This window comes from Phodopus roborovskii, unplaced genomic scaffold (assembly GCF_943737965.1).
Source record: "Phodopus roborovskii unplaced genomic scaffold, PHOROB, whole genome shotgun sequence".
NCBI classification, from domain to species: Eukaryota; Metazoa; Chordata; class Mammalia; order Rodentia; family Cricetidae; genus Phodopus; species Phodopus roborovskii.
Window position 1 is genome coordinate 25144493 of NW_026125397.1, and position 13193 is coordinate 25157685.

A 13193-nucleotide genomic window follows, 5' to 3' on the forward strand; every position below is an offset into this window, starting at 1 on the left:
TCGTAGGGCCTGTTACACTTTTAAAAGAAAGGGGAAAGTAAAATGAATGTCAGATACTTTTCTTAAATATTAACCAGGTATATTTGAACCTGCCATTTATGGACTTACTCAGCAGCTCTAAAGTGGTAGTTTAATTAAACCACAAGTTATTCAGGGTTAGACTTGGAGAAGTGATTTTGCCAAGTTTAATTAAACTTGTCTTAGTTACTGTTTTGGTGTGAAGAGGTCCTGTAACCAAGGCAGATTATAAAATAAATTATTTAATTAGGGCCTTGAGGAGCTCATCCATGATGAGCATGGAGGCAAGCAGGCAGGTAGACGTGATACTGGAAAGTAGCTGGGAGCTTATATCCCATCTGAAGGGTGGAGATAGAGCAAGATGGGGCCTGGAATGACCTTGTGAAACCTCAAAGCCCACCCAGTGACACAAGGCCACCTCCTACACCTTCTAAACATTGCCAGCTGGGAAACAAGTATTGAGATACATGAGCCTGTAGGGGTCTTTCTCTTTCAAACCACCACCATTTGACGAAAAGAGTTTTTCCCTCTAGTGTATGTTTTTGACACCTTTATCAAAGCTTAGGAGATCACAACTGTGGGTTTATCTCTGATTTTCTGTTCTGTTGTTCTGCCTGTTGGATTTTGTACCAGCACAATGCTGCCATTGTCACTGTGGCTCTGTAGGTAGTTTTAGGCTAGTTAAGAGGATGCTTCTGGCTGTGTTCTTTGTGCCTAGAATTGATTTGGCTATTATGATCTTTTTTGTTTCCAAAGCATTATCAGGTTTGTTAAGGAGTTGAGATTTTCATCTAGTGCTTTTTAATGACATATACTGGGATCTGAAATAGAGTCATTTAATTCTCTGCTCTGAGCTATTGGCCAGGTCTGGACTTAATTTTATTTAGGCATTGAAAATCATTCCGTCACTCATATTGCCTGACCTGAAAGCTCTTGTGTAGAAGGTATTTTCCTAGTTCTCCTGGCACTCGGCTTAGTTTTTCCACAACAGTGGCATTTTATAGGTGATATTTACCTCTTGAGAGCATAATGCCACTGTTTCGGAGTAACTCCTCTATTTTAAATTATTATTGTCTTCATCAGAACTTTTAGAAAGTAGACTTAGGGGAAAAAAGTTACTTTAAAACTTACATTATTAGAGGATGTAGAAAATAGCCTTTTTTCATCAGATTTAATTGGCTAAAGTTGAACTAATCAGGAATTTGTATCAAGGTCTAGGGATTAGTAGCATATACACACACACATACACACACACACACACACACACACACACACTTATACTCCTTTTCTGAGTTCCAAGAGACTTTTTTTGATTCTTTTAATCATTAATCCCTTTTTGTGGGAGGGTATGTATATCTGTATGGTATGTGTGTTCCCTCATGTGGGTGCACATGTATGTAGAGGTTGGTGTTGGGTGTTTGCCTATATACTCTCTACTTTCTTTACTTAGAAAGCCTCTCTTACTTAAATCCAAACAGTAAAAACTGGCCTGTCTTTGTCAACTGAATGCTAGGTTTTAGGTGGGCTGCCATACCTCTGTCAGGTTTACATGGGTGCTGGGACTTTCCAGTCTCCATGCTTGCACAGCAAGCACTTTATTGAGTAAGCCTCATCCCCAGCCTTGGTTAATATCTTTTAAGAAGTGAGTTTGCTTCAGGTGGGGTAGGTGTGACATTGGAGCAGTCAGGAGCGCTCACCATCCTCCCTTCTGAACAACCAAAGAGTTCAGTCTCCAGCACCCAGTTTGGGCAGCTCACAACTGCCCGTAACTCCAGATCCAGGTACTTTCAAAGTCTCTGTGTGTGCCTGCACTCTCGTACATATAGACACACACTCACGCATGCCGCGCGTGCGCACGCGTAAATAAAGAAGTCTAAAAACAAAGGTATTGACTGGCTAATGAAGTTCTTACATTTGAATACAGTTTTTGGGTTATGGATTTCTAATTTTGATACTTTGTTTTCTTCATGGTAGTTTAACAGATGAAGAGTCTCGGAAAAATTGGGAAGAATTTGGAAATCCAGATGGGCCTCAAGGTGCGGTGAATATAAAAATGTTGGTAGTATTATATATTATGAAAAGATTAACTAGAATAAGAGGAATACTGATTTTTCTGTTTATGCATATGAAAACTTGAACTTCTTTTAAAAATATTTTGTGTGTATATATGTTTCACTTATATTTATGTTTGTGTCAACAGAGATCAGAAAGAGTGGGATCCATCAGGTCTCCTAGAGCTGGAGTTATGGGGCCATTGCGAGCCGTTATGAGGGTCTGGGAACTCAACCTGAGTCTTGACAGAGCAACAAGCACTCTTTTTTCTTTTATTTAAAATTTATTTTATTTTATGTGTTTTGCTTATGTGTGTGTTAGATAAGGATGTTGGATCCCCTGAAATTGGAGTTGTGGATAGTTGTGAGCCACTTTGTGGGTCCTAGGAACTGAATCCAGGCTCTTAACTGATGAGATAGCTGGGGTAGGAGAGAAGGCTCAAAGGCTAGGCTCACAACCACAAGACAGCAAGTGCTCTTAACCACTGAGCAGTCTTTCCAGCCTCTCCATTTACTTAAAGACTTTAGTTCCCAACAAATTTGACCTGGTGGTGGTGGTTCTACTACTACTACTACTACTACTACTACTACTACTTCTTCTCCTTCTTCTTGGGGGGAGGGGTGACCAGGATGAGAAGGTTAGGCCTTCCCAGTGTTGTATTGAACAGCTCAAAGCTGCCTGTAATTCCAGCTCCAAGGAGATCTGATCTTGGTCTCTGGGGACACTTGTTCTCAACATGTACATACCTATTCATAGATAGAAACACATGCTTACAATTTAAAAATCATAATAAACATTCTCCATATGCACGGTACCTGAATGTGTATACACATACTCCTCCACATACAAACATGCATACGTGTGTCTACACTATGAGCACATGCAAGCATTTTTTTCTTTACTAGTTTCTTGCATTTTCATAGTGTGTATATGAATTTAAGGCATGAAAGGATTTGGGTTTCCTAGGAAAAAGAAATTTAAGTGTAAAAAGTTTCCCCATTGAGAACTATGATGTTTCGTACTCACATTATTTTGTAGCATACACATATACATTTATTTATTTTGAGACAGTCTCATTGTGGCATCCATGCTGACCTTGAACTTCCAGTGATCCTTCTGCTCAAGATTTGTACATGCCTAGGTGTAGTCTTTTGGGTTTGCTGAATGGAAATAAATGTAATGTAATCTTCAGGTGTTTTGGGGAAATGGGAAGGGAACTTAATTTTGAGATGTAGATAAATAAAATTGAAGGCAACGTCTGTTGACAAATGATTTATTTTATTTCAGCTACAAGCTTTGGAATTGCCTTGCCAGCTTGGATAGTTGACCAGAAAAATTCAATTCTGGTAAGTGCATTTAAATAAGGCCTGTTCTGATATTCTTGATATACTTTTTTTCATATACTGTATTAAGGTGTAATATAATGAAAGCTTTCACAAAGGAACTCTCAAATGCTTTTTAAGTTTTACTGTGTTTTGAAAGCTACATGGCAAGAGAAAAGAATTGGTTCTCATTATTACAGTGCCGGTTTAGGACAGTGCATTCTAGTTTTTTGTTGTTGCTGAATTTTTTTCCTCCCAAGACAGGGTTTCTCTATGTAGCCCTGGCTGCCCTGAAACTCTGTAGACCAGGCAGGCCTTGAACTCACAGAAATCCACCTGCCTCTGCCTCCTGGGTGCTGGGATTAAAGCTGTGTGTCACCACCATCCAGCAACAATATATTCTAAATGTAAGTTTGAAGCCTTCAAGTTTTACCAATTTATTTTGAAAGTTTTTTTGGGTAGTGTCTTACTTTTGGTTTGAGAACTGTCAGCTTTTATGATAGCCGTATTTATCTCAGGTGAATTTATAATTTAACATATTCATTTTACCTTTACTCAAGCTAAGTTACTTTATGTTACATTGAAACATGCCCATCCCAGCGAGGAAGCAGTGGGTCATCAGACAGACTTCCATCACTGTGTCTGCTACAGCCCTAAAGCACCAGGGATTGTCTTCGTACATTGTTTAAAAATGGATGGTTCTCTACTTGAGGGCTCTTGAAAGTAATGATCTAGGAGCTGTTTCATTTTGATATGATTTTTCCTTATTAGTTTTAAATGTATTCTCTCTCGTGCGTGTGTGTGTGTGTATGTGTGTGTGTGTGTGTGTGTGTGTGTGTGTATATTTTGGGGGTAGGTGTTGCCCAGGGCCACAGCAGGGATGTGGAGGTCAGAGGATAACTTGCTGGAGTTGGTTATCTCCTATCATGTGGGTTCTGGGACTGGAACTCAGGTAGTTAGGCTTGGTGGCAGGCGCCTTTACCTACTGAGCCATCTTGCTGGTCTGAGAAGTCTTTTTTAAACTTTAAAAGTCAAAAAATACACACAGTTTAGCTATAGTTTGTTTTGAAAATGTTATTTTGTGACATTAAAATTGGGAAATTTCTATCCTTGGTGCTTGTAAGGATTTCTGTCAATCTTAGGGTTAGTGTGGGATAATAGAAAAGAGAAACGTAGCTGACAGATTGCAGACAAAGCTGTTGGCAAAAAGTCAATAGCTACTATTCAGTAACAATAATGAAAAGACACACTTGTAGTTAGGCTCTGGAGTTAGTTTGTAAGGGCCTGTAATTTATTTCACAGTACTACTTGCAAAATATGAATGCAGAAAAGTGCTTCAGGGGAGAGAGGCATAATTTACAGATTTTTTCAGTTATCTATATTAGATCAGTGAAGAGAAAATTAAAAGGTGATTTGTATACCAGACACAAGCTCTAGAGTTTGAATGTAACACTGCTAACCTGTATGACCTAGGACAAGCTCTGTAATGTTTGTACTTCAGCTATGCTGTCCATAAAATCCAGTCACCTTCAATAACAGAGTACTTTAATAGTGTGAACATTGACTTAACCTACCAGACCAAGGCACTTTAAACTGTTCTCTGTCTTGAATTCTAGGTTTTACTTGTGTATGGATTGGCGTTTATGGTTATACTTCCTGTTGTTGTGGTAAGTTCTACACTTATAATTAATTTGGAGGTGGGGGTAGTTGCTCCATAAGATTTTGATTCAATCTCATGTTTTTGAAGATATTGTTGTTGTTGTTTGAAACAGGGTCTTATTACCTAACTCCAGCTGGCCTGGAACTTGACAGGTAGTCCAGGTTGTCCTCAGACTCCTGCCTCTGCTTCCTGATTGTTGGGATTAAAGGTGCCACCACGCCTGGTCTGCTTTTTAACGTGTGTGTGTGGGGGGGTATATGTACATGGGAGTACGTGTATACGGAGTTCAGAAGAGAGTATTGTATCCCCTGAGCTGGAGTGGTTATGAGTTAGTTGATGTGGGCAATGGGAACAGACCGTGGGTTCTCTGTAAGAACAGTATATAGTCTTAACCACTAAGCTGTCCCCAGCCCCTAGCTGCCTCATCTGAAAACATAGCTGTGTAGTACTGTAATGCAGAGCTACCAGAAAGTTTATAGTTTTCATCGTTTGTTTCTTTGAGCCTTGTGTTCTTTTTGATTCTGGAGTTTGTGTGGCTCCATGAGTCCTGTTACACATCTGTCTTGACCTCTTCATAGGATTGCTGTGTACAACCCAATGAATGAGAACATGAATGAAAACATGTCAGCAATACATGGCTCTATACTTGCCAAATGTTTCCTAGAAAATTTTGTGTTAGAAACCACTTTAATAGCTTATAGCAGTGGGTGGTTTTATTCTTGTTTTATATTTTAAACACTTTCTGCCTAAAACCTAAAGCATTTTAATCATGCCTGATGATTTGTGGTGGTATTTTAGGTGTCTGACAATGTAAGTCTTTGTTAAATAAATTATTTGAAATATGAAACAAGCTCAAGCACATCATTGCTCTTAATACATTTTTGAAAAATTCACAAAAAACATTGTGCTGCCTCAACCTTAACATTTATCATTTTTCATGTTTTATATCTTGTTCAATTTTATTTGTGTTTAGGGCTCTTGGTGGTATCGGTCAATACGATATAGTGGAGACCAGATTCTAATACGTACAACACAGATTTATACATACTTTGTTTATAAAACCCGAAATATGGATATGAAACGTAAGTAAACCGAAGAAACTGCTGTTTGTTGCATTGCTTTCTGAATCATTATATATTGCTATGTATTTCTTAACTCTATAGTAGATTTCGTTTTGTAGTTCATCAGCTATCAGAAACCAAGAGGACCATTGCCAAATGAATGGCCCCCTTTCCACCTCACGGTCATGACTTTTTCATACAGCCTAGGCCCACCTGCCCAGGACTGGTACCTCCTCCATCAGCATCAGGAAAGTACCCCACAGACACGCCCACCGGCCAGTCTGATGGAGGCATTTCCTCAGATAAGGTTTCCTCTTTCCAGATGACTAGTTTATGTCTTTAATGAAAATGTATAAAATTACCAAGTTTCTACATAGCAAAGGCAACAATTGAGTAGGGAGATGGCCTACAAGATGGAGAAAAATGTTCAGTAGCTAAACAACTGAGAGAGGATGAATTTCTAGAATGAATAAAGAATTTAAAAACCTGGTGTGAATGTATTCACCTGTAATTCAAGTACTCAAAGAGGCAGGAGGATTGCCCCAAGTTTGATGCCAGCCTGGTCTACATAGGGAGTTCCAAGCCAGTGTTTTAAAAGGAAGAGGAATTCTATCTTAACTCTTGTCAGGCTTGCTGTTATTAAGAAAACAATTAACAAAAGCTGGCAAGGATGCAGTTGCTGGTGAAAATGTAAGTTCATCCATCCACTATACATGAAGATTACTCAAAAATCTTTAAGTAAAATTATCATATGATAAGGTAGGCATGCCACCTCTGGGAATATTCCAAAAGGAAGCTAAGTCAGATACCTCCACATCTGAGCTTACCATGGCATTGCACACAACAGCCACGCTGTAGAATATGCCTGTGTCTGTCAATAAGTGGATAAGTATAAATATATATTAATAACCATCATTTTTTTTTAATTCTTCCATAAGGAAGAATGAACCTAGGGAAGTTTCAGGAAAATTGATTAAACAGGAGATAACTATATTATGTGAAATAAATGAGACTCAAAACGTTCATTGCGTTTCTCTCAAGTAGATCCTAGGTTTTTATGTGTATATATAAAATCATAGATATACACATATACACACCCATATATACATATATGTCATGAAAATTGAAGCAAGACTGTCCGGGAAAAGGAAGAGTACTAGCTGGAAGGGGAGGGGAAGATATGGTCAAAATCCATAATATAATTGAACATAGAGTCTGTGAACCCCTTAACTACATAGCGAGCATAGGCTATAGAAAAGGATGAGTTATTTGTTTCCCTCCACATGAAATTATTTGAGCTTGGTGTGGTGATGCATGCTTTTAACCCCAGCACTTGAGAGGCCAGAGCAGGCAGATAGATGTCTGTGAGTTCCAGGCCAGACTGGTTTACATATTGAGTTCCAGTCAAAGTTACATGGTGAGACCTTGTCTGAATAATTAATTAACTAATTAATTAATTAATTTTTTGCGGGGATAGTAGTAGGTTGCACGTTTACTGTGCCTGCTGTGTGTTGGGCACATCTGAAGAAATTAATGCACAAGGAGAAATGTGAAGACTGTTGCCCAGGTCGTTTAGCCAGGAAGCCACAGAACTGTGGTCTCTACCCTTCAGCATCTGTAGTCCCACCTTTTGTTATCACATGTATTTTTTCCTCTATTAAAGGTAAGGAAAGGTTCATGATTAGGGTGAAGTTGATTGTAGTGTCAGTACTTACAGAGCTTTTAGGATGATAATACACGTGGCAGGGAATTTCTATAAAGCACTCGAAAGTTCCAGAATTTTTGTTTACTTTGATATTCTGAGAGGTCGTAGAATAAGGAGAATCTCCTGCTCTTGGTAATTCGTTATTTCCAGTCTTACTTAACTGAAGGACATTCTTTCACATGCAACATTCCAACATCACATCAAGTGTAATGTTCTTAGCAGACTTCTATGGAACACATGCTTAATATAGAAACATGCTGTTTTAAATGACCTTATTTTTCCAATCATTTTGTGCCCATAATTTGACAAACATACTCATTTGGGATAGGCAACAACTTTAAAAAGTACAGTTTCTTTTGTATTAGAGGAAGATGCTAATTTACTTGTCAGTATTGGAGGCCAGACGACTTTCAGGGTTGTGTTGTGTATGATTAGAAAGGTGCTTTAGGGTTAAGGGAGGTATCCCAGGAAGATAGATTAATAGATGAGCAAATATTTACTTTACCATTATATTTGTTTTATTTCTATAGGTCTCATCATGGTTTTAGCTGGAGCTTCTGAATTCGATCCTCAATATAATAAAGATGCTACAAGCAGGCCGACAGATAATATTTTAATACCTCAGGTTAGTCTGATCTTACAAATTTTTGGATGAGCAGTAAAGTACAAAAGTGAATGATTCATGTTTCTGAATAATTATTTTGTTTGCCTTAGCTAATCAGAGAAATTGGCAGCATAAATTTAAAGAAGAATGAACCTCCACTTACCTGTCCATATAGCCTGAAGGCCAGAGTTCTTTTACTGTCTCATCTTGCTAGAATGAAAATTCCTGAGACCCTGGAAGAAGGTATTTGTGACTCTTCATTTTAAAGAGTTTTAATGGGAACAAAACGACAGATATAAGTAGTCTTGGTGATTCAGAGTTTAGACAATGTTCTCTTTTTTTTTTTTTTTTCAATCAAATAGTTGGTTATATTCCATTAAAAAAATCTATATGTAATTCCTTTACACGTAGTTTGAAAGTCTACATTAGCTTTTGGCAAATGTCAAATTCATTATTTCAAGGTCAGAATACTCTGTATGAAAATGTTTAATAATTTCAGGTTAGTAGAAGAGTTACCTAAGTGGCTTTGCTTTCTGAGACAGTCTCAGTTATGTGTCTCAAGCTGCCCTTAAACTTGCTCTGTGGACTCAAGCTGGAGACACTTCAGCCTCCTGTGGACTGAGATTGTAGATTCGCATCACCATGTCTGGCTCTTGGTCTCCTGGTGATGTTTGATTAAAGAACTTGAAAGATTTCAGAGGGGCAAAAGTAGATTTACAGCAAATATCTGACCCTCTTAATCCAATGCTATCCCCCCCCCACTTCTCAGTAGTAGTAGTACAGAGAAGTAGGTTTGATTTTTACTTAAAGGTTCATAAGTGTTTGAAATATCTATTCTCTAAAACGGAGGCTGTGGTTGAGATGCAAGTGTTTCCAGAGAGCTCATTGATATGAATGTCATCTTTTAGCTGTAGTATTTCCGTTGAAACTTAAAAACTTGCCATCCTAAAACATAAACATTCTTTCTGAATGAAATTTTACCACCACCGCCCACCCCCACTGTTCAGCTAATGTTGCAATCCAGGGCTCCTGGAAATAAAGATATTTGGTACTTAGTGCTAGGAAGGATGCTTAGGGCAGAGGAAGGAACATTTTTAGGCATTGTTCCTGGAGTTACTTTGAAATAAAGTAGTAGTTTATTAATGTTCTGTGCACATATGGTAGGCGTATTCATTTTAACTCATCATTTCTCACACACAGCGGGTCTGCTTTTTAGGTTGAGTACCAAATCTTATCTGTCTTCGTGTATATCACAGATGCCTGAAGAGAGCCTTGGGTTCCTTGGAACTGTAGTTACAATGGTTGTGAGCCACTGTGTGGGTGTTGGAAACTGAATTCCAATCATCTGGGACAGCAGCTAGTGCTCTAACTTCTGAGATGTCTTTTAGCCCTTCAAATGGATGATGATGATTTATTTTTCTGTATTGCTGGTATTTGAACCCAGGACCTGACATGTGCTGTGCATATACTCTCATATACTCTGTCACCTGGCTACATTCCCAGCCTGTTAGAATTCTTTAATTTATTGTTTTATTGTAATGTATATGGGCGTTTTGCCTGCAGTGCTGCCATGTATCACGTGTTCAGTGCTGAGGAGGGCAGAAGAGGGTATTTGATTCGCTGGGACTTTAGTTACAGACTGCTGTCAGTTACCATGTGAGTGCTAGGACTTGAACCTTGGCCCTCTGAAAGAGCAACCATTCTCTTAAGCACTGGTTCATCTTGCCAGCCTATTGTTTTTGCTTGTTTCTGGAGATTGGACTCAGGTGGTCAGGCTTGCACCACAAGCAAGCTTACAAGTTTAGTCATGCCCCCCCCCCTTTAACTTTCTCCTCCTCTTTTTTCTATGTTTAGTTGAGTTTATTCTCATTCATAGTCTTTGTATTGACCTACAGTTAGTTATAGGAACTTAACAGCACAAGCAGGACATTTTCAAAGATAGCAAGATTAGAACTGAATTTATGATTAGGACAGTTTTGCAATGATGTTGAGGATAAACATTCCTTTACGCATTAAAATTCTGAAACTATGTGAAATATTTAAGGGCCAGGACATTTTGTGTTAGCCATGGCCTTCCAATGGGAAAGGTGTTTTCACGGTGAGGTTAGAATGGCTTATTTCAGGGTTGTTTTCTTTCCCCGCCAGATCAACAGTTCATGCTGAAAAAATGTCCTGCTCTGCTTCAAGAAATGGTTAATGTAATCTGCCAGCTAATCATCATGGCCAGGAGCCGCGAAGGTGAGGAGGAAATGTAACTAATTTGGGCTTCCTGTAAGCATTTGCTCGGTATACTCACAGTTTAAAGCTTTGTGAGTGCTTAAGTACAAGTATGTGTCCTGGGTCAGTCAGGTTTCTCAGATTTGCTCGTGATTGTTCTCATTCTTTTCTGTGTGTGTGTGTGTGTGTGTGTGTGTGTGTGTGTGTGTGTGTGTGTGTGTAGAAAAGGAATTTTGAGCTGTTAGTGGAAAAGGAGATGCTAAAAAAAAAAGGACTTTATACTTTGTTGTGGGTGATTTTAGTTCTTGGCAGTGTTACGATACATTTGGAATATTGATAAGATCTTCTTATTTACTGTTGTTGGCGTTTGTAAGTACAAAGAGTTTGAGCAAGGCATGGATTATATCTGTAATCTCAGCACTTGTTAGGCTGAGGCATGGGTCTAGTTTGACCTTGCTGCCTTCAAAAAGTAAAAATAAAGATAGATGTAAAAAACACAAAATACTTACTTACTCTTTTATTTTTGAGGTAGGGTGTTGCTTTGTAGCCAAATCTGTCTTAGCTTCTTAAGCAGTAACGGTCCTGCTGTACTCTACTGTGTCCACCTTAGGGCGCTTTTGGGGGTTTGTGTTTGTGGCATCTGACTGCACTGTCAGACTGGCCCTGGAAACACTGTCCCCTGGCTTCAGCCTTGTGAGTGCTAGGATTGGCACTCAAGTGCTGGGGTCACAGGTGTTTTCCACCACGTATGGTACTTACTGATGGTGCCTGATATTTTACCATTATTGGAGTTGATACTGAGACTTTTGTTAAATTAGTGGCTGTTGCTCAGTAATACACACTTGACCAAGTTTAACATTTTTTTTTTCAGTAGTTTCTAAAGGAAAAATCAAAATCCTGATGTTGAATTTTTACTGATTTTACTCCTTGTAATGAAAGTGTAAAAAGTACAGCCAGCCCGTTTGTTTCTCTTTTTTCCTATTCTTTCTAAGAAAGGGAGTTTCGTGCTCCAACTTTGGCATCCTTAGAAAACTGTATGAAGCTTTCCCAGATGGCTGTCCAAGGCCTCCAGCAGTTTAAGTCCCCCCTTCTGCAGCTCCCACACATCGAGGAGGACAATCTTAGGAGAGTTTCGAACCATAAAAAGGTTTGTTGACTGCTTTCTAATCAGAGTGTAACAACTTGTTGTATCATAAGGTAATGTGAATAAAGTTTTCTAGATTTGGTTACTGTGGATTTCTTAAATTTACAATATCATTTTATCCGTATTTCTTAATTAGGTAGTTTTATAATATTTTACTACTATAGAATTAACTGTTTTAGGTTGAGTGAATTTTAGCAATTAATATTTTTACATTGCAAAAATATATGTATCAAATAAGAATGTATCACATACTTTTTATTTTGTTTTTGACTTAAAGGTTGGGCAATTATTATAGTGGGTGTGGTAGTATAAGCACTCTGGGAGGCTGAGGCTGGAAGGCTGTGGTAAATTTGAGGCCTAGGCTAAGTAGTGAACATGAGGCTAGCCTGGGCCACACAGTGAGACCCCGTTTCAAAAACAAAACGAAAAAAGTTACTATGTATATAGTAGAAGATTAAAGATAATAACTGTGTAAGAATCTGTATCCAAGTTCTCAGTCCTTTATCATATTGCCATTATAAATTTCATCAATGTTAAGTAATAATTTGAAATAACAGAATCCTAGAGTTGAAATTCTATCTGCTTCATGATTTAATCTCTGTGAAAATAAAAATTAAGTATCTAGTGCTTAAATTACAGTTAGTTTAAATTCATTTAACTTAGTGAAGCCTTTAGAGACCACCTGTACTTGGAAGGCTTTATTTTTAAAACTGAATCTAGATAAATTTAGGACAGTAGTTGTTGCTTGAGTCAATATTCTATATGAACTTTTTTTTTTAATTTTTTACTCTGCTTTTTTTTTCTGACTAAAAAAAATAAGCCTGTAATGAATTTATAGAAACGCAGCCTCAGTTTTAGCTCTCTTGCCCTGAAATGTCCATAACGTTACCCTTTTATCTGAAGTTGCTGGATTTTATTCTGGTCAGCAAGCCACAATTTTCGTTTTATGAAAAATTTTATTTTTTTATAGTACAAAATTAAAACTATCCAGGATTTGGTCAGTTTAAAGGAATCAGATCGCCGTAGTCTGCTACACTTCCTTGAAGATGATAAGTATGAAGAGGTCATGGCTGTCCTTGGGAGTTTTCCGTATGTGACTATGGACATAAAGTCACAGGGTAAGTGGGGGCCCTCCCTGCTGTGCATTGGGTGATTTGGCTCATGTATTTGACTCATATTCATTCTTTTCCTTCCTCCCCATCTCACTGTGTTGTCCTGTAGAGCATGCATTGACTATGTAGTCCAGGCTTCTTCACACTTGGAAGTGTGCTTTACCGGTGCCGATACCCCAGTCATTCTCCTTGGTTTTTGCTCTTTGAGGGGCCGCCCACCCAGATCCTAAATAAATACACCCGCAGAGTCTTACTCTTACCTATGAATGCCCACCGTTTGCTTGGCTTGTTTCTAGCC

The 13193-nt window shown here is 38.4% G+C and overlaps 1 protein-coding gene across 2 annotated transcripts in view; it reads left to right on the forward strand.

The window, feature by feature from the left end:
• Sec63 (SEC63 homolog, protein translocation regulator) overlaps positions 1–13193 on the forward strand; it is a 58430-nt gene that overhangs the window by 20629 nt on the left and 24608 nt on the right. For both annotated transcript variants that reach the window (XM_051175580.1, XM_051175581.1), the window contains exons 5-13: positions 1993–2054; positions 3358–3416; positions 5009–5059; positions 6026–6134; positions 8349–8443; positions 8533–8665; positions 10568–10660; positions 11632–11786; positions 12754–12901. In XM_051175580.1, the coding sequence (XP_051031537.1) occupies positions 1993–2054; positions 3358–3416; positions 5009–5059; positions 6026–6134; positions 8349–8443; positions 8533–8665; positions 10568–10660; positions 11632–11786; positions 12754–12901 (905 nt within the window). The remainder of the gene's footprint in view (positions 1–1992; positions 2055–3357; positions 3417–5008; positions 5060–6025; positions 6135–8348; positions 8444–8532; positions 8666–10567; positions 10661–11631; positions 11787–12753; positions 12902–13193) is intronic.